This window comes from Meriones unguiculatus, chromosome 1 (assembly GCF_030254825.1).
Source record: "Meriones unguiculatus strain TT.TT164.6M chromosome 1, Bangor_MerUng_6.1, whole genome shotgun sequence".
Taxonomy (NCBI): Eukaryota; Metazoa; Chordata; class Mammalia; order Rodentia; family Muridae; genus Meriones; species Meriones unguiculatus.
Genome location: NC_083349.1, coordinates 107,207,192 through 107,234,027, shown reverse-complemented (window position 1 = coordinate 107,234,027; position 26,836 = coordinate 107,207,192). Strand labels below are relative to the sequence as shown.

Sequence of the window (26,836 nt, the reverse complement as noted above, 5' to 3'; positions counted from 1 at the left end):
TGATCCTTGTTGGGTACTGGGACCAAACTCAGGTCCCCTGCAAGAGCAGTTCTCACTTTAAACGCTGAGCTGTCTCTACTTTTTCTTCGAGGTATTCAACTATGGCCACTCAGTGAAAGAATTTTGTAAGGATTTAAAAAACTATGGCTCTTTGTTAGTCCTAGTTCCCAATAAGAACAGATAAAGTTTTTCTGTGGCATTTCCTCCACTATCTTTGGCATGAAATCCAGGCCCTCCATCATATTAGGCACACTCTTTACCCACTGAGACCCACCTCAGTGCTTTGGTTGTCTTTTATGAAATCTGTTCTTACAGTACATTCATCATATCGCCCACATTTTCTTTTCTCTTTCATATGTCTTTACCTGGAGTTGCTCTTTGTATATGGCACACGATATTTTGTTTCCATTATTAAATAAGCCTGTTTGACCAACACTGTCTCAAATAACTCACACACATACACATACACACACACACATATATATATTTATCATTGGTTTGCGATACCAGTTTTATGTCTACCAAGGACTTGTTTAGCCAAGGCTCTGCTTCAGAGCCCTTCACTCTAGGTCATTGTTTATTCCCATAGCAGCATCTGCTTATTTTTATTAGGATATAGTAAAGACATAATATCTGATAGAACAAGTCTCCTCTTTTTGTTCTTGCTTTTAGAAATTTGCCCTGTTTAAAGTTACATTCGTCCTTACATATTTTATGTTCATTGAGCGCCTTAAAATTTTAGTTATAACAAAGCATTGACTCTAATAATCAACTTGACATTTTTACAGTGTAGAACCATCCTATCCGCTGCATTTTTTCTTCATCTGTTTCTTTTATGTCCTCCAAGGGAGTTTTAAGATCTTCTCCATAAACTTCTGAAAAGTTGTTAATTCCCGGATGCTGCGAGTATGAGTCACTGTCTACTTCCTGCTTGCTTGCTGCTGATGTAGGCTATTGCATTTTATAAATTGATCTTGTATTTGGCAGCCTTGCTGGGCTAATTGCTTCTAACAATTTTCTGGTTTCTTCTGGGTGTTCCATGTGGACAGACACATCGTCTGTGAATAACAATAGAGAGACTGTGTGAGCTCAGCTGTCACCATTTGTGCTGTGGAGCCCACCTGCCTGGCTCGGCCAGAAGACTGTCCCTCATGGTCCTAAAGCCTTGGTCTCATGTTCCCCTTATGGGAAAGCGAATCTCTTTTTCTTTATGAATGGAATCCTGCCCAGTCTACAGTGTAAGGAAGAACAGTGACTCTGCCTTCTTCTGCTCAGCCCCTCTTATGTCTTCCTGATGGTGTGGGGTCCATCAGCTGGGGCCAGAGCTTCCCTGATATCTTAATTTCTGAGTGATCCCTGCTCATCTCTTTAGGCATCTCTGGGCCCTTATGGGCTTAAGCACATTCTATACAAGTGATGCCAAGCAGTGTCTCCAGAGATTTCAGATTAGACTCAGTGTGAATCTTCTGCCCCACTTCATTTGTGGCGAAGACAAGATATTGTTACAGTCAGAGTTCTGAAGAGTTGACAGTTAGCCATGCCTTTTCTTCTCTCTGTGATACTCACCACCGATGGGAGTCAACCCCTCCTGGCACTTGGTTCTTTGTGACATTACTCAGGAACCTCGTGCCTTCAGATGTGATGGAATCTCAGCAGCTACAGTGGATCAGTCCCATGAACCTAGCCAAATTTTGGCCCCACACAATTGTTCCATTTCACTGTTATTAATGGGCAAGACCTAGCTGCAAAATTTGTGTGATGGGTGTGTGTGTGCGCGTGTGTATGTTACGGGACAGAACTGCAATAAGGGCTTGTGTTTCTCACGGCTGGGTAGCGAGTAGTTTCAGGTTTTGGAATAAAGGTAACTAAGTGAGTGGAAGACTCTCCCTGGTGACTTGGTGTCCTGGGAACTTGCCTGTGTACTGTGTATGTTGGGTGTAGCAGGAAGAGCCAGTAGTCTGTCTGGTTCTAACAGAGATCTTCATTGTGCTTAGAACCTCTCAGCCAGCCACACCCCATCACCGACTGATACTGGTATCTTGGTGGATAATTTTTAAAAACAGCGACAAACGTAAACTGTGTAGCTCGGAAACGTCACCAGTAGCTCCTGCTACAACAGATCTGTACGGGTTTCCATGTTTCGATGGCAACGGGACTCATTTAAAGGCACTTAGAGCCAACTAAAGGCAAATTGCTTTCTCTTGTAGCCAGCTGAGAAGGTGGGTGGGTTAGGCAAGAATTGGGTGTGATACAAACAGGGAAAGGGAGGCGGAGTCCTCCAAGGGAGGAGTAAGCATCTGTGTTGCATTACCACCCTTGAGTGTGCGTGAAGACACAGAGTCTGCAGGGAAAGAGAACCTGGCGGCTGCCCAGGGGTGTGGGAGGGTGGTGGAATTTAACGCGGCACATGCACCCTGAGTTTTGGTTGGCCCTGTGCTCCACCCAGCTCTCCACCGTGGTGTGACTGCCTCAAACAACTATTCTGATATCTTGGGCTGTGTTAGTAGGAGCTCAAGAGGGAGAAAGAGGTAGCAGGCTCTCCTCCGCACACATCAAGTCACGGTGGTTTCATTCCCTTCCCATGATAAAAGGACCCAAGACAAGCCAAGATGCACCCTCCAGAGTCCTTCAACACGCTGGTAAGTGGGGTTGCAACCGTGCTGCAGATGAGCAGCCTGAGAGACAGTGAATACTCATCATTATTCCTTGAACTGGAGTTAAATGTTCTTTGAGTTCCCAGGGTAGAAACAACCCTGGATTTTAGCTCCCAGAGAAAGATGTTTTCCAAAAGGCTAGCCTAAGCTACCTTAAGAGGTACTGAGTCCCTTCTTAGGAGTATCCAGTTAAGGCCATTTGGTGGGAGAATGTCGTAAGAACTAAAGCGACTAGAAAGTCTTTGTCTTTGCTCTCCTATTCTCTAGAGCGAATAGTTCTAACAGAAAATGATGCTCTGGTCTTGGAGGGATGCTGATAGACATCCATTCACATATTCTCTTATCATGATACCGCATGATAGCGAAGAAACACCAACAGTGTAATAGTTTGTGAGGCCTCGAAGAGCATGGCTGTGGTGTGACACTCTTAACTAAAGGTTACAGACTGCAGTCACGATCACATTAGGTCTCTCTATTAAAGGTCAACACTTTTCTGCAGCACGGGAAAGGAGAATGTCAGCGCCCACATCTGTTAGGGGTCAGTTGCACTTCTTTCTGGTAATGGCAAGATGGATGAGACGAGACTAGAAGGTAGCTGAGGAGGGAGCAGAAAGCAAGTGCCTGCTCTGACTATTCACTTCTTCCCTTGGCTGACACACTTCCTTTGTAATTGTTTAACTGGATATTGAGAAGGGTTTTCAAAGCAGGACCTGGAAACAGGTAACTGACTGATGGATCTTACCCTAGGCCATGCATGGCCACACTATCTAAAAAGGGTAAGATGTGGTCTCTGGCTACAAGACGCAGTAGGCAGGAGTTCTTCCAGCCCAGGATGCTGGGGAGCAGGGGAGGTCAAATTGGGCCAACTAACTAAGAGCTTGAAAGAAGAGGGTAAGCTGGCTGCAGCTCCAAATCACCATCCAGGCCAGCCAAGCTTCCTTTTAGAGCCTGGTTGTGCTGCGCTGGACAGATCCCCCACTTGTGCCCTGCACGTCAGGCCTCCCTGGAAGCCTTCTAAACGACAGCAGGTGCAGCTGCCTCAGACCCCTGTTGCGGGTCGCAGGGGCTCTAGCGGGAGGCGAGCGAGCGCAGGCGCGTGCGCGGGGCCGAGAGCCGAGGCCTGCACGCAGCCCGGCGCGGCTGCACTGCGCGCGCGCGCGCCGACCCGCGTGGGGCCCGGTTCCGGCGCGCGCGGCGTGGAAGGCGGCGGCGGGTTGCAGCTGCCCGACTGGAGGAGGCTCGGCAGCGGCCGCGGGACCCCTGCGGGAGAGCGGGAGCGCGCCCCTGCGCCTCGCTTCTGCGCCCCAGCGTCCGCAGCCGGCGCTCCGCGGGGACCCGGAGCAGGCAGGTTGGCGGGACGCTGGGGGCGGCGGGGCCGGGAGGCCGGGCCGCGCGGGGCGGTTGGCGGCGCGGGCCGCACCGAGGCGCCCGGAGGAGGCCTCCCCAGGACGCGGCCGGGGACGTGTGTGCTCGCGTCGGTTGCTCTCCGGCTGAGATGGGTGCCCGGCTGGGGCCCCCGCGCTCCGCCGGCGCCCGGAGTAGCTCCCGCGCGCGGGGCTGCGCACCCTGGTGGGTTCCTACACGCGGGCCTCTTCAGGTTCTCACTCGCCGCCCCTTCTGACTTAGATCATTGAGAAACCCCCGGCCACGCGTGTTCAAAACGAAACTGCCTTTGCCCCGCCTAGCTGCCCGGAGATTCCTTCAGACTCATTCGCACTGAGAAGTTGCAGGAGGGTGTGAGTTGAGTGAGACCTGTCCTGTTCTGATCCGGATCCGCGTGGATCAGCAAGACAGGTTCATAGCTAGAGATGCGAGGTGGTTCACTTTATCCAGACGCTGCGTAGGCCTTTGGGATTCCAGATCAGCTCGGAGACAATGTTTTGACATGTATCAGAATGCTATTTTGGTGTGTGTTCCTGGCTACACTGTGGGTACATTGTAGCACCAGCATTGAGTAAAACAGTGACTGAAATTCTTCTGAAATGTGTTCCTCAGTGGAGACGTCCATCAAATACTTCAGTTGCGGTTAACTCTTGCTTTGACTTTTGTCAGGTGTGAGTTTAAGTTGACTGCTTGGCGGAAGAGCAGGTGGCGTGGGACGAGGAGACTGGAGGGAAGGTAGAGACTTGGAAATAGCAGGATTCCAGCTTGGTACATTTTGACGATGATGCAAAACCATCCTAGTTTCGTTTTAACATGAAGATTTTTTTTTTTCTTGTAATGCTTTCATTTGTTAGGGAGTGCTTAGGATCAAAGATGGACTCTTTACAAACAACTGAAGTATTTGTATCTCTTTTGTAGATTTAGCACCCGGTGTACTATTCTTTGGATTTATTTCCAGGATCCCATTTCCCAGATATAATCCCAACAGCAAGGCCTTAAACAAACAAACAACCTCCCCGCATTGATTATATTGGTGCCATTTTGCTTATAACAGTCGCAGGTTTGAAATACTAGTGAGCTTGAGTTGACGGAATCCACGCACTCCATCTCTCTGTTAAAACCCTTTAAGCATCTGGTTGCTTTTAGTCTTACTGTTCTCTTAATTATTTACAATTATGCTGCTGCAAGCTTGCTTGGCACATCAGCCTTTATTTCTTGTTCCAGGCATCTCCAAGCTGTTTGTTCTCTGAAGAGTGAGCAGAGCAGTTTTTCTTCAGTGCTGGTCAGGGGAGTGACTGTCGATAGGTGAAGTGCCCTTCAGGTTATGGTGGCCTAAGCCCCGTGCAAATGGACCCTTTGAATATTCAGATAGAGCTAATGCAGGGAATATTACACAGTCCCAGGTATATAAAACAGGCATTCAAACCAAACAGACAGTACGTTATATATTTTAGAACAAAGGTATAGATATGATTTTACTATTAACGATGAAAACAAATTTGTATGCTAAAGAGATGATGAGCTTATTTATTTTTACATTTAAGTCTGGTGAACATTTGGTACTGCAAGATATGAAACATTTTGCAGAACATCTTCAACATTTTGCAGAACTGATCTACGGTGCTGACAATGCTGTTTTGTATGAACATAAGTAGAAAATGTTATAAATATGCATAAATAAATATATGTGTATTTAGGACCCTTTCAGCAGTTGCTGGTAATTTTTTTTCTAATCCAAAGCCAGAATTAATTTATGAGTTAAAAGAGATTTATTTTATATGCATGAGTGTTTTCCCTGCATGTGTGCATGTGCCTGGTGCCTGTGGAGGCCAGAAAAAGTTGTTGGATCCCCTGGAACTGGTGTTGCCATGTGGGTTGTGGGAATGAACCTGGTAGCCAGTATTCACAACTGCTGAGTCATCTCTTTAGCACCAGGGATTTTTAATTTTCAAGTTTTTGTACTTATATATTTAGAGACAGGGTCTCACTGTATAGGTCTGGCTGTCCTGGAACTTACTGTGTACCAGGCTAGTTTTGAATTCATTGAGATCTGCTTGACTCTGTCATCCAAGTACTGGGACTAAAGGCATGTGCTACCATGCCCAGCTAATGATTTTTTTTTTTAAATTTAGAACACAAACAGCCATTAGTGAAATCAACATTCCAACAAAATCTAATTCTGAAATATGCTAATTTGATGCTTACATGCAGAGGAAAAGACAATGGGAACTTATTAAAAGTCTTTGTCCTTTGTAATTAAACCGTTATATTTCTGTAAGAGCAGAACCCTTTGTAAAAACACTGCAGCCCATGATGGCGTACACCTGCGTCTGGGTGGCGCTATTTCAGGCATCGTCAGATGGTCGAATGGCAAGCCCGCATACGCGGTGCCGAGTTCGCACACTGTGTTTAGGGCCAAGGTTGCAGTGAGGTCACGTGGTAACGCTGTAAGCACTGTCTAAAACACCTTGGATATATGTTGGGTTGATCTGAAGCTCCTATGTGTTCAAGTGTTAATTGCTTGCCCCCTAAATTCCACGAGCAAATTCTCACGTATCCGAAATGACATTGTGTAAATCTTGCCTCCCAAATTATCCCCGAAGGGCTAGATAAAGTTGCCCACGGTCTGGACTGGGCAGAAGAGAGGTTTGAGGGCTTGGGTGTGGCAGAAGGACCATGAGGAGGGAGAGGAAGGAGGAAGAGGAGCAGGTCGATGTGGGTTAGAAGCATGAACTAGAAGCACATGGCCAAAAGCAGCTTCGCTCTGAGGACTGGCCTGTTGGAGCAGAACATGTGCAAGAATTTGTGGAGATTTTGGATGGGAAGCAGCCCAGCTAGGAAAGATTAAAGGAGGTGGCCTGGGAGGCAGTAAAGTAACTTAGGGGTTAGTATCCACCCAGCTCCAGTGTGTTAAGGTTTATTAAAAACCTAACAGGTTTCTTTGCCTTTTACTTATATAATAGCAGGTTAAAGGAATAGCTGCCACCTTATTAATCATATGAATCAATATTAAATATTAATAATCGTTCCTACAGATATATTACATATTTGATTTTGTGTTAGTTTTAGGTGACTGTGCATTTAGAAACCTGAATTATTTCAGATTGCCATTTTTTTTATGATACCCTGTATTTAGTTGTCTGAACCACCCCTCCCCCCAGCCCACCATTTTAAGAATCTCTGAGCTAGACCAGTGGAAGTTTTAATTTAATTTTAAAAGCCCACACGTAGCTAGTAGCTACCTAGTTGGACATCCCAGGTCTTCATTATATTAGGGCCCCCAAATTGTATGCTGTCTTATATCCGTGTTTGCTTTGTTCCCAGCATTCCTCAGTCATAGTACTCACTGTACAATAACTGCACTTTCTTGTAGCAATGTAGCCCTGGGCTGGAATCTGCAGGAGGACAAGGGCATAACTTTTTCTTTGAAACCACAGCTTAGGACTTAATGAGAAACAATGTTTATTGGCTGGGTGACTCGAGGGCAGGTGTCTGATGTTCTCTCTAGGGCCTCCAGGGCTGCATTTCCAAAGTTTTGTTGGTAGCAAATGAAAGGGTTACAGGAGCCATGCCTTTACAGGCTTCTTTGCTTAGGTTTGTTTCTGAATCCTATGAAAATAAAGGTTCACATACTTACAGCATATGTATAGTTAGTGGATGGATGTTTTATAGGTTGCAAATAGAAGGATCATTGGAGTTGCGTTTGTAGAATGTGAATACTTAGTCTCGTTTTGGAATTTCATGAAAATAAACACCATGACCAACCGCGATGGGAAACGGAATGAAATGACTGTGATTCTAATAGATTTGGACACAGTTTGGGTCTCCTTGTTAGTCAAGAAGCTCCAGTGTGCTGCTGTTTAGCTATATCTCAAACACATTTGAGGAAAAGGCTGGGGTGTAGCTCAGTGATAGAGTGCTTGCCTCATAGATGTGAGGCTGTGGGTTCAATCCCCAGCATCACAGAAATAAACAATTCTGAAGGGATTCCTTGGCCTCAGATGGCTTTCTTCCGAGGCCTGACAGCCCCAAACCTGTCTGAAGTTAGTTTCTCATTACTGATGTGTTAAGGCAGGATCAGGCTCCCTGGAATGTCATGAGCTGTCGGAGCATTTACTCAGAAGTGGTTTGATTAGTAGAATAAGTTGGAATTCTTCTCTGCCCGAAAGTTTGGACAATTTAGTTCTAGTTACTGAAACTATCAGAAGTGGTTGTACCAGTTAATCAGGGATGATTTCTTTCAAAACAGCTCTTATCAATCAACCATGGGAGATTTTGGAAAAAATACGTACTCAGCTCAGATCAATGTATCTCTACACCTGACCAAGGTTCCAAGTGCTATATCTCTTTAGTTTTAGAAATTGTTTCTGGGGAAAGATTCTGAGAGTATGTGAAAACTTGTGTAGTGTGTAGTTTGAGGTGAAATGAAAGAATTTTTTTTGTTTGTTTTTGTTTTTTTTCCAAGAAGGTAAAGAAATGGGACCAGGTAACATGCTGTTAAGATGCAAAAATACAAAGAATGATCCTCATGCAGGTTAGCTAATACTGTAGCATCTCTGGCCTTGAAGTGTCATGTGAAACAAGGAAGTGTGGATTCTGTGTGGATTATTTTTTTCCACCTTGGAATGTTCATGTTTATTTTGTGTGTACAAGATGCTGGTCTTGTTCTTGTGGTAGCTGACAGTTCTATAAAATGTAGTTCTGTTTTTATTGTGTGTGTGCACATATGTATCCATGCCCACATGTGTGCATACTTCAGGCCAGCAGTTGGTGTCAGTTGTCTTCCTCCATAGTTTTCTACTTTATTACCAAGGTAGTTTCCCAAGGGCTTCTTTTGCTGGGCACTGAGATTTTGATTTTTCTGAACTAGGAAAGCAGCCTGCCCTGTGGAGTTCTTGTCTCCACCTCCTGAATGTTATTATTACAGGTGGGCCACTATGGCCACCCTGCTTTAACATGGGTCATGAGGGTCTGAGCTCCAGTCCTGATACTTGTGTAGCTTTCCCCATTGAGCTGTCTCCTTGGCTTTAGATGCAGTTAATCTTTAAGGGTCTTGACAACCTGCAAAAACTGAAGGGTACTCTGGGGATCACAGCAAGCAATTTTTTTTCATCACTTCGCTGACAAATTAAGAGGATAGAAAACTGAGTCCCCAAAGTGTGACTATAGTCAGATTACTCTTCCTAAAATACTACGTTAAGCGTGCCTGTCTTTCCTGGTATGCTAGTTTCCATGTGCTTATGGAACTGAGTGGTTTGTTTGTTTGTTTGTTTGCCAGTCCAGAACTATTGTAGCTACCTCCCCCTCAAAACAAAACAACACAAAAAGACAAAACAAAACCCCAAGCCCCACCCCAATCCTGAAATGGAGTTAGCCTTGCGTCTGCCTGCTTTCCCAGCCTCATATGCTGTAGTATGCCATTCTGTTTAGTTTCTTTCAAGGCTCAGCTCAGGCTATGCTCTGATTCTTTGACATGCCCATGGCAAAGCTTCCTGGTACCTGCGGATGGGAGCACACCCTCTTCGTGTCATACTGTGCTCATCAGTGATACTTCATTTCATAAAACAGGCTATTAAGCTTCCCAACACGCACGGTCCATTGGTCACTCACTTTTGTAATCTCTGAAGCACCTAGAACAGGGCCTTGTGTGTGGTAACAGTAATGGAGGTTTACTAAATGTTTTTGGTTTTTGTTCCTAAAGGAAGTTTCCTACCTACTGTAAGGAATATTTATGCAGATTTGTTACCAATGGGGAAGTGTGGTGTGAAGGAAGGGGCTGGCTGTCTTAGGTGTACCTTATAGTTTTGATTTGATAATCAAGATAACCTCTGCTGTTTAACACTAATCTTATATCGCACCTGCTTCTGTGGCAAGGTTAATGTCAGAAGATCTCATGTATTGGGTGGCAAGTAATTTCAGCACCAATTGCTCCCGCAACAAAGATTCCTTTAGTACAGTAAGAACCCAGGCTATTTTGTTTAAAGTGTACCATTCCTATGCACATAAGTGTATATGCGTTAAGCCAAAAGAAAGAAAGCACACTGTTCCTCTATTCACAGAGAAAAAAGGTCTGAATTAAGTGGGAAGGAAACCAGTTGATTCCAAGTTACCGTTTCCTTGGAGCCGAGTGGGCTGGTAAAGGTGGTTTGGTTAGTTAAAGATGCTGTCGTAGTTAGGGTTTCGATTGATGTGAATAAAACATCATGATCAAGACCAACCTGGGTTGTGTACATTTATTTCATCTTCTAGTCTGTACTTCATCATCCAGGGACTCCAGGGCAGGATCCTGGAGGCAGGACCTGATTCAGAAGCCATGGAAGAGTGCTGCTTACTGGCTTGCTCTTCATGGCTTACTCAGCATACTTCATAAAGCACCCAGGACCACCAGCCCAGGGATGGCACTGCCTACAGTGAGCTGGGCTCTCTGCCACCAGTCATCCATCAAGAAAATGCACCACAGGCTTGCCCTCAGGCCAATCTGATGGAGGCATTTTCTCCATCATTAAGAGTTGTTCCCAGAAGACTGGTTTTGTCGAGTTGACATAAGACTAGCCTGAATGTTACCCTGAATGTTACAAAGCACATGGAGAATCATACATGTGGTACATATCGTACTAGATTAAGCTGTGAACTTTTTAACTTGTGTTCTTAGTATTGAATAGAACCTAAAATCATTCGGCCTTGCTTATATCTAAAAACAAACATGAGGATTCATGATATTTCAGAAAAGAATAAAATGAAAGTAAGTTTTTAGCTCTATAGTTGAGCTTCACTTAGCATTGTCTCTGCTTTTCCACATTATTTCTGAGATCTAACCTGGGCATAACGCAGGTCTAATTCAGAACAAAATTCGTCTACATGCTGATGTTTTCTGGAAGAAGGTTCATATGAGTTGACAGCCCTCCTGTCAAGATGGAGTAAACAGACCTCATGTTGCTATATGGGACAGTTTCATTCGCCTCTTAGATTTGTGAAAGTGACATGATTAAGTTTCAGTGGTGCTTTCCGGGATATCATAAACTAAAGGCAACATGCCGAACATGGGTCTTCCCGCATGATGAGCTTGTGGCGTGGGCTCCCATGGCAGATGAAGAAACCCGTGTGGCATGATGAGAGCTAAGGCTGATCTCTGGGGGGGCACTGTGCCTTTCTTTAATGCTGCCCATTTGGGCCAGCTCAGCCTTGTAAACAAGTTTTTGTCTCTTAGTGGGAAGTTAATTAAAAAAAAAAATCTATTAACACTTACCTCTCCCAGGCTTTTTGTATTAGACAATACTTGGGCTGCTGGTGGTGCAAGGCTGTGGGAAGCGATACACAGGTCTTAAACAACTGTTCACTCAGACATTGAAAATGTCATGGTAACTACACAAGGCCGTCAGGGTTTTGTAACTGAAGGCAGCCATCTTAAGCTGTACACTAATGAAGTGGAAATACAGTCTGATTTTTCCCTTCCCACTATAGGTGGTTTTCTAGAAGATGACCATAGAGGACCTCCCGGATTTCCCGTTGGAAGGAAGTTCTCTGATCGGAAGATACCCATTTTTATTCACGGGCTCTGACACGCCGGTTATCTTTTCCATTTCCGCAGCACCAATGCCTTCAGACTGTGGTATGTCACGGGTCTGTCTGTTGTCACTGTGCTCCTGTTTTAGGCTTTCTTTGCTCTCATACTATTCTGAAACCATTTGCTGTGATTTTTAAATAAGATTTTCAAACTTTTTCCTTTTTTTTTTTAAAACACAATTGCTTATCACAGTTTCTGCCTCTTAAGCTCAATGTTTTATTTCTGCTGTCAGCATTTTTATTATGTAAAAGTGTTGATTTTAAGGACTGTTATGGATTTGGAGGACTTTATTTTTAGAATGTAATGGTGCTTAAACATGTACCATTCTTCTATTGATGTATTAATTTTGGCTAAACATACTGACTTGCAAAATCACCCATGTGCTCAGGCAGGGAGAGTGAGATCTTCCTGGAGGCTGGAATGAAATCAGCTTCTGTTGAAACTGTTCATTTAAGTTTCCTTTGTAAAATGTAAAGTTGGAAGGGATCTAGTTTTTGTCCTTTTTGATTTATTCTTCCTAAGAATATATTTTATAAGAAAAATGAATAAATAATTTTAGGAGGTAAATGGATAAAATTGTTACATTTCCACGGTGGTTAGAGTTTTCAGGTTAAATCGGTCACCATTTCAGATTGTTTTTGGAGGTATAGATAATTCAGGTTTTGAATATTAGTATATTAGCATATTAAAGTTACTACCCTGGAAATTTGCCTTAAATTAACCCTCATATCTGTTTTAGTGCTTCCTCATTTCCAAGTGTGTTTCTTCTGTATTCAGATTCTGTAGGTGTTAACCCATGCCAACTATCCAAGGACTTTATGTGCCCAGATCCTAGATTATCTGTCTGTAGCCCTTACTAATGTCAATTGTATTTATTTCGGTTCTAACAAAATCAGGTATGTGGAAGAAACAAGAACAAAAGGACATCAGACCTGCTTATGACACGTTATCTTGAGTTAGAGTTACCTTATTTCCTTAACTAGACCATCAGGCCTCAGCATGGAATAGCAGGCGTGTTTTATTTGGCTTACCTAATAAAGGGTAAGGCAGTCATATGGCATTAGCTACTTCATGTTTGCAGAGCACATACATTGGAAGGTGATAACGAGTATTGACCCCCTTGCCTAACTGAAGAAATCATAGCTTCTGTTCTTAGGATGGTAGATGCTTGGCACCTGTGTAGGCTTTCCCAATAGACATTTCATGTGTGGGACCTCTCACAAAGGCCTACAGCCTCTTGCAGATTAGTTACTTTTTTACTGTCTATCAGTTACCTTTTATTACATTATTTACTTTTTTATTGCTGTGGTAAAACAAAAACAAAAACAAAAACATTACCAGGGCAATTTTAGAAAGAAGGGCTTATTTTGGGATTATGGTTCCAGAGGAATAAGAACTCATGACTTTCGTAGTGGGGGAGTATGGCAGCAAGCACCAGGCATGGCAGCAGGAACAGCTGAGAGCTCACATCTTGACCCACACAGGAAGCAGAGAGAACTCACTGGAAATGGTGGGAGTCATTTGAAACTTCAAAGCCCATCCACAGTGACATACTCCCCCTGGTAAGGCCATGTCTAATCCTTCTGAAACAGCCACCAGCTGGGGAACAAGCATTCAAATGCCTGAGTCGTATTGGAGATGTCTCACTTAAAATGCCACACGGAGAAACTAGTGAATGATCTCTTTCATTGTGAAGAAGCTTCAGTTATAAAATAGTTTCTCACTGTGGACTCACAATGTGTCTCCCTGGACGCTCGCTCTCTGGGACTTGTTGCTATGTGAGAGAGCCTTCAGGGACTTGAAGTATTTGAACATTTCTCTTGGTCTATACTTCCTTTGACCACACAGTCTAGTATCCTTATCTAGTATCCTTATCCAATTTTGGTGGTCAGGACTTCTAGGCTCTTCATTTCTGGTGTTTTCTTATTAAGGTGTACCCATGTTCCTCTTAAAGAGTGGAGCACAGAGTGCTGGGCCTGATTGAGCTCGTCTGTAATCCCAGCACTTGGGAGGCAGAGGCAGGTGAATCTCTGTGAGTTCTATGCCAGCCTGGTCTACAGAGTGAGTTCCAAGACAGACAGGGCTATAAGGAGACCTGTCTCCTTATAGAAAACAAAACAAAACAAAATAAAAAGAGGAGGAGGAGTCCCATCCCTCCTGCTAGCCAAGCACTTAGCAAGTGCAACCCGTTTCTATTATTATTTAGAGGAGCTGCCTCCTTTCTTGTCATTTGAGTGTTTTTTTTTTTTTAAATTAAAAGTATTTTATTTGTGTGCATGTTTTTCTGCATGTATGTCCATGCAACCATGTTTATGCTTGGTGCCGCCAGAAGAGGGACTTGGGTCCTCTGGGACTGGAGCTAAAGACAGTTGAGAGTTGCCATGTGGGTTCTCTGGAAGAGCAGCCAGTGCTCTCCAACCCGTTAGACTGTTTTAAATTATTGAAGCATTGTTACAGGTTTGCCTTAACCCAGGGCTGATGTTCTTCACTCAAGACTCCTTGCTTATTTCTCCTGCCTTGACTTTGCAGATCTTTGCTACTGTCTGTCTCTTAGGCTGGTAGCATGGCATCTCGGAGCTCATTAGAAAGGTAGTCTGGGGCTCAGCAGAGAGTTAGTAGGTCAGAGTCAACACTGTAACAAGATCCCGAGGTGCTCGTCTCCATTAGTGTTGGAACAGACACGGAACAAGAGTAAAGCTGTCTCCAAGATGACTTAAAGGCTCTGTAGAGAACTGGCAGCTTTAAATCGCTTCGCTTCCAGTCCAGGAGTGTGATGTTTCTTTTCTGCTCACGTCCCTGCACTTTTAAATTTTCTCTATATAAGACTCATATTTTTTGTCATGCCTGTTTTGGTATGGGATATTTTCCTCATTATATTTCTCTTTTTTAACGTAGGATTTTTTTTTCCTGGAGAAAATATCCATTTGACTATATGCATTTGAATCAGTACATATCCACCATTGGTATGGTGAACTTTTGACATAGTTATTGTTTGACTTAGCTTAAAACAAAACAAAACAAAACTTCAAACAGATGCAGTTCAAATTCCCTGTGTTTTGCATCTGCACTATTCCCCTGTCCCAGAGGTAATGACTGTCTTCTTTTAGTGTGCATAATTAGATAATTGTATTTCGTAACCTATGTGAAGACCTATGAACAACAGGTAGCAGCAGTTTGTATATTTACAGTTTTATGTAAATATATGTATAATTCTTAATTGATCCACATTTTGAGATCTATTTATATCAGTATAGGATTCAGACCTTAATGCATTTATTTAGTTGTTTATAAATATATTACATTGATTCCTCTAAGGAGACAGTTCATCATTTTGCCCTAGTACCATCAGTACTGGAATGGGCATTCATTTAAAAATACTTAAAATTAAAATGTAATTATACCATTTTCCCTTTTCCTTTCCTCCCTCCAATCCCTCTCAGCACCCTTCCCCATTCCTCTCAAATTCATGGCCTCTTTTCCTTTAAGTGTTATTGTGTTACACACACTCATGTGCCCACTCACCCCCTCCCCCCAAGAACTATGTAAGTACAACCTGCTGCGTCATTTCGTGTTGCTTGTATGTGTATGATTTCAGGGCTGACCACTTCCAGTTAGGGAGCTCATCCCTGGGGAAGTGTTGTTCTCTTCTCAGCAAAGAACGCACATTCTTGGAGAGCATGCAGAAGAGGCTCTTCAGGTGTGTACTCAAATGCTTAGAAATGTCCCCATTAGAAATGTCCTATGAAAGTGACTAGTGGATGGGTGAATGAATTAAACCAGAAAAACAAAACCCATTAACTGCTGTTGTTGAGACACACACCTGAATTCATGACTAAGAAGCCTTGTAGGGCATTTCTCCGGGTTGCTTACTGACTTGCTTTTCCAGATGCTTCTCTGTTGACTTGATAGGGTGGCAGCTCTGGCCCATTTCTCAGTCCTCTCTTCTCCTCCTTCCCTTTCCCTGGCATCTTCAGGATGCCTAGAGGCCATCTCAGCAGATTCTTCCGAGGACTCCTGCTCGTGCAGTTTTCATTGTTTGATTGCAGTGGCAATTGTTTGCCAAGTTAGAGGAGATTTAAAAGGATTTAAGACTCAAGAGGATGAAACATTCTGGAGAGATTGTGAGGGTTCCTGTCTGAGGGCGTTAGCACGCAGGGGTGCCTTGAAGCCAGAGTGTCCACATAGGCATCTTGAAGCTGAGAAGCACAAGTGGGCCACAGTCAGATCCAGGTTTCCTGAGTGATGCAGGTAGGTGCATGGCATGCCCGAGGGAAGGCTTCCTGGTTAATCTGGTAAGTCGTCCAAGTGCATCATACAGTTCTGGCAGAAGAGTCTATAGGCTGTTGTAATAGGGGATTCCATTGCGATTCAAGTGCAGTGTTTGTTGTTGTCTTTTCTAGGAAGCCAGGTTCAGATGTTTGGGCCTTTGGAAGCAGAATATAGGATAAGATAGGATAGTTCTGAAACCTGGTGGAAATTAATCCTCTCATCTTATTAGTGCTTTTCACAATGGAACTCATCATGATCACTCAGTACATGATGAACACGAGAACATTTCCTTTCATGAGGTACCAACACTTAAACCTCTACCAAAGTGGTCCTCAACCTTCCTAATGCTGCTACCTTTTAATACAGTTCCTCATGTTGTGGTGACACCAACTATACACTTATTTTCGTTGTTATTTCATAACTGTAATTTTGCTGCTGTTATGAATCATAATGTAAACAGTTATGTTTTCTGATGGTTTTAAGCAACCCCTGTGGAAGGGAGTCAGTCAACTCCCAAAGGGGTTGTGACCCACAGGTTGAGAAATACTGCTTTCCCCAATTTTGTGACATTAGCCACCAGGTATTTAAGGGACAGTTCAAAGTTAACGTTTGGAACAAATGCTCTAAACCACATCCAGACAGTTGGGTTTCTGGATTCCTGTTTGAATGCTTAGACCTTGAGGCGAGGACAGTACTTTGGACTTCCCTGACTTCCAGTTTGAATGTTTGGTGATGTCATCTGATACTTTGGCAAACTCTTTAAGTAACCTACCTAGCAGAAGGCATGAAGGTTTTTCATATGTGAACTGCAGTGACTATCTGAGGTTCACTCGGGTACTTAGCTTCAGCCTAGAGAAATCAAAGGAAAGGTACTTTGAGAAAATTGGAAATGTCAGTTTGCTAAGTCCTGGCCAGATATTGGAGGAAAACTAGGAGACACACAGTATCTAGTCAGGCTAACAGATAGCTAAAACCACAAAGGCATGTAGGATCAGAGTCTGACAGTGGGAGCTGCATATTTCTCTACAGAGGCATAACTCTTTTCCCATCCATGTTTCCTACCGGAGACAATCACAGTCAAATTAACTTGCTTGTAAAACCAGCCTACTCTGTTTTAAACTTGGCCTGCTTATTCCCAGAAGTGCATCAGAAAAACCAGCTCTGTGCTTATTCTCAAGTAGGACATTCCAGCCAGAGCTCTGATGATACCCAACAGGCTTCATTGGCGCCATGGCGTCAGCCAGATTCCTTCAGGCCATCTGGTAAATATGGAGGCACAGAGCAGACTGTTAAATTCATTCCAGGCCAAGACTGCAAGCCAAAGCCTTGTACACTATGGCCTGTTAGAAAGAAAACAGGTTCTTCGAGCTTAGTGTCATGAAAATGAAGAACACTCAGTGAGACCTTGTGAATCCTGGATTCAGAGGGAGGGATGAGTTCAGAGAGAAAAAATGCTGCTTCTTTTTATAAAGGCTTTCTTTTCCAAACTGCTGCTAAGTTACAGGTCTTGAGAGAGAGAGAAAAGAGCACTTTAAATCTGGACAACAGAACATTGAAGTGCCAGAAATATTTCAAACAAGGTCATAAGTGTAGTTTTACCCTGGCAGTTCTTTGAGTCTTGCTCTGCTGAGCTTAGGCCCACTGCCTCTTAATCACTGAGCTTTCCAGGGGCTCTGGAAGGTCTCATCCAGCCTGGTGGTACAATCTTTAAGTTACCAGAAACCAGTAGTTTACAGGATTTCCTATAAACCTTGCAGTTATATAAAACATGCTTATAAAGCTTTCAGGAAGACATTGGTGTAAAATTTTTTAAAAAGCTATAGGTGATTCAGGAGTCAAGACCATGGTTAAAGGTTTAATGGGAGTGCATTATAATGTGATTGATGTAGAAAAGTGGTCATTTCCTGCTGGAGAGATGGCTCAGCAGTTAAGAGCTTTATCTGCTCTTCCAGAAGTCCTGAGTACAATTCCCAGCAACCACATGGTGGCTCATAACCGTCTATAATGTTATCTGATGCCCTCTTCTGGCATGCAGGTGTACATGCAGATAGATCAAATACACATAAAATGAATAAAAATTTTCTGAGCACAGTGGCACATGCCTGTAGTCCCAGCACTTGAAGAGGCAGGTGGCAGGCAGATGTCTGTGAGTTCGAGGCCAGCCTGGTCTGCAAAGCAAGTCCAGGAAAGCCAAGACTACACAGAGAAACCCTGTCTCAGAAAACAAAACAAAACTAAACTAAAACTAGAAAAGTGGTTATTTCTGTAACATTTCAGGTAATTTAAATCCTAGCTTTTATATGTGTGTGTGTGTGTATAAACTCATAATTATACATACATATATGTATATTATATCAGGTCCTATCAAATTTCTAAGAATTCCATAGAGTTCCTGGACAATTCACTGATATTTATCATCTGTCAGTCATCTGTCTCTAACATAGAGGGCGAAGTATCACCTGTCATAAAGATAGTTAAGCAGCACTTGCTATTTGTCAGCATTTTAAGCTGCTCAGTTGAACATACAGCATCAGCCTCTAATTAGTTTTACTTTTGCTTGATAATTCTTCCCATGCAAATAAGTCTAATTAGTTTAACATCTCTCTCTCTCTCTTTCTCTCTCTGTGTCTATGGAAGGGGAACAAAATAATTTTCATTTGAAAAGTTTGGGTTTCTCTGAAAAACCCCCAAATTAATGTGAAGTCAGAGTGACTTTAGAATTTGAGTTTTGAGAAGTTTGTTGTAAAAAAATTTTTTTGAGGTCTTTGATCCACTTGAACTTTAGTTTTGTTCAGGGTGATAAGTATGGATCTATTTGTATTTTTCTACCTATAGCTGTCCAGTTAGATGCGCACCATTTGTTGAACATACTATCTTTTTTTTTTCCCCTCCACTGTATGGTTTTGGCTTCTTTGTCAAAACTCAGATGTCCATAAGTGTGTGGGTTTATATCTGGGTCTTCTATTCGATTCTGTTGATACACCAGCTGGTTTCTATGCCAGTACTATGCAGTTTTACTGTTGCTCTCTAGTACAGCTTAAGATCAGGGATGGAGATACCTCCATAAGATCTTTTATTGTAGAGAACTGTTTTAGTAGTTCTGGGTTTCTTGTTATTCCATGAAGTTGAGAATTTTTCTTTCAAGGTCTATAAAGAATTGTGTTGGTAATTTGAATCTGTAGATTGCTTTTGGACCAAAGACCTCAATATAAAGCCAGACATACTAAACCTGTTAGAAGAAAAAGTGGGGAAGAGCCTAGAACTCATTGGCACAGGAGACAACTTCCTGAACAGAACACCAACAGCACAGGCTCTAAGATCAACAATCAACAAATGGGACCTCATGAAACTGAAAAGCTTTTGTAAAGCAAAGGATACTGTCGTCAGAACAAAACAACAGCCTACAGACTGGGAAAGGATCTTTACCAACCCTATTTCTGACAGAGGGCTAATATCCAGAATATATAAAGAACTTAAGAAGTTAAAAAGCAGCAAACCAAGTAATCCAATTAAAAAATAAGGTACAGAGATAATCAGAATTCTCAATAGAGGAATATCTAATGGCAGAGAAACACTTAAAGAAATGCTCAACATTCTTAGCTATCAGGAAACTGCAAATCAAAACGACCCTGAGATTTCACCTTACACCCATCAGAATGGCTAAGATCCAAAACTCAAGTGACAACACATGCTGGAGAGAATGTGGAGAAAGGGGAAGCCTCCTCCATTGCTGGTGGGAATGTAAACTTGTACAACCACTTTAGAAATCAAGCTGGTGCCTTCTCAGACAATTAGGAATAAATAATGCTACCTTAAGATCCAGCTATACCACTCCAAAAGATGTTCAAGTATACAGGGACATTTGCTCAACTATGTTCATAGCAGCTTTATTTGTAATAGACTGAAGCTGGAAACAACCTAGATGTCCCTCAGCTGAGGATACAGAAATTGTGGTACATTTACACAATGGAATACTACTCAGAAATTAAAAACAAGGAAATCATGAAATTTGCAGGCAAATGGTGGGAACTAGAAAAGATCATCCTGAGTGAGCTATCCCAGAAGCAGACAGACACATATGGTATATATTCACTTATAAGTGGATATTAGACATATAATATAGGCTAAACATACTAAAATCTGTACACTTAAAGAAGCTAATCAAGAAGGAGGACCCTGGGTAATATGCTCAATCCTCATTCAGAAAGGCAAAGGGGATAGACATTGGAAGAGGGAGGAAATAGGGAACAGGACAGGAGCCTAGCAGAGAGGTCCCCTGAAAGACTCTACCCAGGAGGGTATCAAAGCATATGCTGAGATTGATTGCCAAACTTTGGGCAGAGTGCAGGGAATCAAATGAAAGAAGGGGGAGATAGAAAGACCTGGAGGGGACAGGAGCTCCACAAGGAGAGCAACAGAAGCGAAAAATCTGGACACAGGGGTCTTTTCTGAGACTGATACTCCAACCAAGGACCATGCATGGAGATAACCTAGAACCCCTGCTCAGATGTAGCCCATGGCAGCTCAGTGTCCAAGTGGGTACCCTAGTAAGGTGAACAGGGGCTGTCTCTGACATGAACTCAGTGGCTGGCTCTTTGATCACCTCTCCCTGAGGGGGGACAGCCTTACCAGGCAACAGAGGAAGACAATGTAGCCAGTCCTGATGAGACATGATAGACTAGGGTCAGATGGAAGGGAGGAGGACCTCCCCTATCAGTGGATTGAGGGAGGGATATGGGAGGGGATGAGGGAGGGGACTACAGCTGGGATACAAAGTGAATAAACTGTAATTAATTAAAAAAAAGATATATTTGAAAAAAAGTCAAGAGATTAAATAGGGTCATACTTAACAGTTTCCCATTCAACTAAAGTGACAGAAATTTAAAAGACAAATAGAAAAATCCATATAGTTTCAAAGAAGATGAGAAAAACCCCTTGGTTCTTTCAGTTAAAAAGCTGAAGCATTCAGAGTGCACAAAGCACAGAAAATTACCTTGACAAACTCAGAATCTTTATTTCCTAAGAGGAACCCTTCAAAATTAAGGGCCTGTCATACACCACCAAGAAAAGACCAGAGGAAAAGACCTCACTGGAAGAAAATGTCCTGGCAACAGATCAGCTCAAGTGTTGGCCTTTGTGCTCACACCAAGGTCCTTTTACCTCTCCAACCTCCGGGAGCCATTTGGTTCTGTCCTTTTCCTCAGTAAAGACTATCTTCATCTGCAATACATTTTCTCAGCTGGTGCCTGAACTCTTTTGGTTGTTGGATGCACCATTTTATAATTTCTAGGCATAATTTTTCAACATACAGTTTTTTTTTCTGTGTAGCACAAGGTATTTTCACTAAGTGCAGATAATCGTTCGTTCCTCTGACTGAAGGTGGATAGGTTTAGCAATTGATTTTTATTTTGTTATGTAGATTTATACCAACATAATAGACTTCAACTTATGTGATCCTCAAAACTGTTGAGACTTTACATAGCTAACCATTTTTTTTTTTAAACTCAGGACTTTTTAAAATGCAGAGGCAGCATAAGCTAATTAGTAGTAATTCCCATTTTTATATGTGAGCTTTTTTTGTGTAGGAAGCCCAGGTAGAATGAAATTTAAATGCTAAGTTCTTGCTGACAACTAAACGAATGAAAGTAAACGAATAGGATTTTCATGTACTAAAACCATGTCCTGAGAAGCCTTTGTAATAATTCTTACTTGTCTGGATCTTTTAGGAATAATTCCTCCTTGCATCTATTTAATGACACAAATACACGTGAGCAGACCTGAACAGAAATATTTAGCTTTTATATTAAAATTTAGAGGTGCGACAGGTAGAATAGCAATACACGGCTCCCTGGTTGTCTGAGTTGGGGTTACTGTTGCTGTGATGAAGCACCATGACCAAAACAACCTGGGGAGGAAAAGGATTTATTTGGCTTACCCATGCATACCACTGTCCATCATCAAAGTAAGTCATGGCAGGAACTCAAAACAGGGCAGGAACCAGAAGACAGGAGCTGATGGGGAGGCCATGGAGGAGTGTTGCTTACTGTCTTGTTCCTCATGGCTTGCTCATTCTGCTTTCTTATAGAACCCAGGACCATTAGCACAGGGATGGCGACACCCACAGTAGACTGGACCCTCCCCCATCAATCATTCATAAAGAAAATGGCACACAGGCTTGCTGGTAGCCCAGATCTCATGGAGACATTTCTTAATTGAGTTTCCCATCTCTCAGATGACTCTAACCCGTGTTCAATTGTCATAAATTAGCCAGCAACTAGGCAATAAAGGAAGCTGGATGGGCACTGTGCATGCCTGGCAGACACTGAGGCTTCCCGCTCAGCCACAGCTTTCTATCTATGGCTTCATTTGCATGCTCTAGTAATCCTTTCAGAGGTGCTGTTTTGAGTCGTTTAGATTTTAGAAACTTGTCACACAAATCAAAGACTGCATTTCGTGGTCTCCAAGAGGCTCAGGAACCATTGTTTTCAAGAGTAGCCTTATGGTTGGCGTCTCGCTTCAGTTCAAGGCTTCCCAAAGTTGGCACTGTAATGCCAGCTTTCACACATTCTCCCCAAAAGGCACTGGTTACTGATCAGTAGCTGATTTTGGACCATGTGGAACCCATCCATGCTTTAGGTTTTTTTTTAAAAGAGCTTTTAGATTCTTTATTTCTTTTTCAGGCTGGCCTTAAACTTACTTTGTAGCCAACGCTGTTCTTTGTTTATGATGAATCAAGGCTGGTCTCAACCTTGCTGTGTTTATTATGTAGCCAAGGCTGACCTCGAGCTTTCTATGTTTATTATGGTAGCCACGGCTGGCCTTGAACTCCTGATCTCTTACCTCTACCTCTCTGAGGCTAGGATTGCAGATGTGTACCAGCTACTCTTGGCATCTCTAAGGATTCTTAACTTGGAGAGGTCTCATTTTTCATCAACTTCACTGAAACACAGGGAATCACATGCTTTCTTTCTTCCCTGTTTAAATAGAACAGAATGACTTACTAGGTGGCTGCAGTAAAGGGCCTGCACAGAATCAGAAAGCTGATACTCTCTTAATGGACGGCTGCTGTACTTTCATAGGAACTCTCAGTTCTGTGCCTCTCCGCCTTTTGGTTATCTCTCTCCAAACAGGTTGAAAGCCAAGAGAAGACAAACTTAAGGACTCAGGAGTCCCAGTACTGTGTCTGCTGTCACAGTCTGAAGTCAAGGAGTTCATCGAAGTGGAATTGAGGAAGGCACGAGAACGACAGACCTGGTTTCCACCCTGTGCTGTCGCTTCTTAGTTGTGTGACTTTGAGCCATATTGTGTGTATATGCTTTGATTTTCACTTAGGCAAAGCTCAAATCACGATTTTTGGAGACTTACATGCTGTTTGTGAAACAGTAGGTGCTCAGCAAATGTTGGTTGGACTGTTTCCCAGTAGTATTTTTTTTCTGCCTTTTTGTGATTTCTTTTTTGGATGAAGACAGTAGAATCTGATTTTCTTCTGAATGGTTATGTTCCTTCACAAGCCAGTCTCTTCGATCCTAAGATGCCACCTGGTTTTCACCAGCCCTTAGAGGCATGCTGAGAAATGCTGAGATGACCCTTTCAGGTTTTTCTTGTGCTTTCACTAGTGCATATTCTAGAACAATACTCTCCACCTTGCGCCCTGGGTTCTCCTTTCATCCCTGCATGGCTGGTTACCAGTTCCTTGTCTGTTGGAATGGTGCCTCAGGTTTCTATTGATATGAAGAGACACCGTGACCACAGCAACTCTTGCAAAAGAAAGTGTTTAATTGGGGGCTGGCTTACAGTTTCAGAGGTTTAGTCCATTACTATCATGGCGGAAGCATGACAGCATGCAGGCAGACATGGTGCTGGAGGAGCAGCTGAGAGTTCTACATTGGGATCCACAGGCAGCAGGAAGAGAGATTATGAATTTGGAATGGGCTTTTTCAAGCTTTAAGCCTACCCCTAGTGACACACTTCCTCAGATAAGGTCACACCTCCTCATCTTTTCACATAGTGCTGCTCCTTGGAAACCAAGTGTTCAAATCTATGAGCCTGTGGTGGTCATTTTTGTTCAGACCACCACGCGTGGCATTTCACCTCATACTTATCTGGTGGGTAATAACTGATACGTATTTATTAAACACTGGAGAAATGCAGAGGAGTAAAGAGAACACGCAGACTTCCTACTTGCTACCTTTATTTTTACAACTGTGTTGTACTTGTTGACGTGAGTTTGCTATCTGCCATTTGGGTTTTGAGAGAAAAATATTGATGAACTTTGGTGATGTCTCTGTGCCTTAGAAATCACACTTGCACATTTGAGACCTGTGCTCGCACATCTGGTTTTATATGGGTGGTGCTTGGAAGCCTTACTGTCAGGACATTTTTGTTTGTTTGTTTTTAGATTTTAAAACATTTACTTAATTAACATTTGTGTAGTCAATTCTGACATTACAGCATATGAGTTCTGGGGATAGGACTCAGGTCCTCATGCTTGGTTTCAAATGCCTTCACTGCTGTGACATCTCTCTGGCCCACAAATAGGATGTTGTCATATACCCTGGAATTTTTTTTTCCAGCTGTATCCCGCTCCCTCATTCCCTCCCAAGCCCTCCCTCCCTCCCTCATCTCCTCCCTGCCCCTTTCCAAGTCCACTGATAGGGGAGGACCTCCTCCTCTTTCATCTGACCCTGTTTTATCAGGTATCTTCAGGACTGGCTGCAAAGTCCTCCTTTGAGGCCTAGCAGGACTGCTCCTCCCTTTGGGGGTGGGGAGGTCAAAGAGCCTGCCATTGAGTTCCTGTCAGAAATAGTCCCTGTTCCCCTTACTATGGGAAACCAATTGGTTACTGAACTACCAAGGGCTACATCCGAGCAGAGGTTCTAGGTTATATCCATACATGGTCCTTGGTGGAGTGTCAGTCTCAGAAAAGATACCTGTGCCCAGATATATTTGGTCCTTGTGGAGCTCCTATCCTCTCCACATCATACTAACTCCCCCTTCTTTCATATGACTCCCTGCACTCTGCCGAAGGTCTGGTTATAAGTCTTAGTATCTGCTTTGATAGACTGCTAGGTAGAGTCTTTCAGAGGCCCTCTGTGGTAGGCTCCTGTCCTGTTACTTGCTTTCTCCTACGTCCATTGCACCTCCCATTTGTCTTTCTAAGTGAGGATTTATCATCTTACCCCAGGTCCTCTTTCTTGTTTATCTTCTTTAGGTGTATAGATTTCATTATGTTTATCATATCTTATAGGATTATATGAGTGAGTATATACCATGTGTGTCTTTCTCCTTCTGGGATACCTCACTCAGAATGATCTTTTCTAGATCCCACCATTTGCCTGCAAATTTCATGATTTCCTCGTTTTTGATTGCTGAGTAGTATTCCATTGTGTAAAAATACCACAATTTCTGTACCCATTCCTACATTGAGGGACATCTGGGTTGTTTCCAGGTTCTGGCTATTACAAATAAAGCTGCTACAAACATGGTTCTGTCAGGACATTTTAAGCACACCTCATTCTTGGTTTTGAGAGTTGCTTAATGTTATCTGGCTCTTTTTTCCCCCCCCTAGCCTCTGAAAATGTATGTATCAGTTGCATGTTTTTCCCTGTTACTTATTTTCAAAATGCTAGAAACCATTAATAAATTCAGTTCGTACCGTTTTGTATTTCAGAGTTTTCTTTCTTTGATCCTAATGATGCATCATGCCAGGAAATTCTCTTTGATCCCAAAACTTCAGTCTCAGAATTATTTGCTATTTTAAGACAATGGGTTCCTCAGGTCCAGCAAAACATTGACATTATTGGAAATGAGGTAAGCGTGCCTGGCGGGTGGAGCTTTGTACGGTTGAGGCTAATGATTAGAATATTTTCTCCCAGATCCTGGTGGGGAGAAGCCAATCGTAGTTGTGTAGTCTGTCTGCATTTCCGGTTTTTGACGGAGCCGTGGGCATGCTGTGCACACTTCCCACTGGTTCCTTTCTCGCCTGTGCAGCCCAGATGGGAAGATTTCAATTGAACTATAGATGTATATGCTTAGGAAGGCTTGCACGCTTATATGTAAATTTAGGTAAAAAGATAATTCGATGCCTTATGACGCCTTCAGGTGCCCTTACTGTTACTTCACCTCCTTCCTCAGATTCTTAAGAGAGGCTGCAATGTGAATGATAGGGACGGACTGACGGATATGACTCTGTTACATTACACTTGCAAGTCTGGAGCTCATGGCATCGGTGAGTATGTGGCTCGCTCCTCGCTGTCTTTGCCTGTGTAGCATCAGTTGCTGGCCAGTGACCTGCGTGGGGTGCCCAGCTGACCACCTGCTGGGTCGATGAGGATTCAGTTTAGTCTACTCAAAACTTTGTCCTTTCCCCTGGGGAAGTCTTTATGTCTGTGATTACGTCTCAGCATTTTTCTATAGTAGGCTTTGTGCCTAACTGCCCAGTCGTTGAGAGTAACTTGTACCACCCAAGAATCTTCCAGAGAGTTTCCAGCAAGGCTGGTCAAGGTCGGTTTTCTAGCATAGCATGCCTTCAAGACTGTAGGGTACAGGCTTATGTCTGAGTTCTAGTTCTACTTATGAAACATGTCTGAAGTTGCTATTCTTCTGTGCTTTATTAGGGATTAACCAGCCCTTACTCCTAGATCCTATATTATGGTTGTTTTCCTTGTTTCGACAGTCTAATATAGAACTTCTTAAATTGTTAGTGGTGAAGGGATTTTTCTTCTTGTAATCCACAATGTGCTCATACTTCCATAAAATCAAAACATTTATAGTCTAAAAATGAGATCAAGACAAAACAGTAGTCCAAACATTTTTGCATTTTGCTTTTATTGCCTTCATTCTATTCTATAGTATGGAAGTCTTAGTTTATTTTAATGATTTTTTACCGTATTCTTAGGCAGTCAGAATTTTACTCAGTAATGGCACAGTGAATATCTTCATTGTGTTTATTCACATTTCCAAATGG

General features: G+C 42.9%; 1 protein-coding gene across 4 annotated transcripts in view; it reads left to right on the top strand.

The window, feature by feature from the left end:
• The first annotated feature begins 2,503 nt into the window (after positions 1-2,503).
• The window catches only part of Clip4 (CAP-Gly domain containing linker protein family member 4), a 69,549-nt gene continuing 45,216 nt past the window's right edge, over positions 2,504-26,836 (top strand). The window contains exons 1-4 of one of the 4 annotated variants that reach the window (XM_021647156.2): positions 2,504-2,639; positions 11,499-11,646; positions 25,541-25,680; positions 26,005-26,098. In XM_021647156.2, coding sequence (XP_021502831.1) covers positions 11,514-11,646; positions 25,541-25,680; positions 26,005-26,098 — 367 coding nt within the window. In that variant the 5' untranslated portion in view covers positions 2,504-2,639; positions 11,499-11,513. Of the gene's footprint in view, positions 2,640-3,795; positions 4,003-4,065; positions 4,224-11,498; positions 11,647-25,540; positions 25,681-26,004; positions 26,099-26,836 lie in introns of those variants that run through there. The other 3 variants (XM_021647157.2, XM_060364677.1, XM_021647158.2) reach the window with 3 other exon arrangements.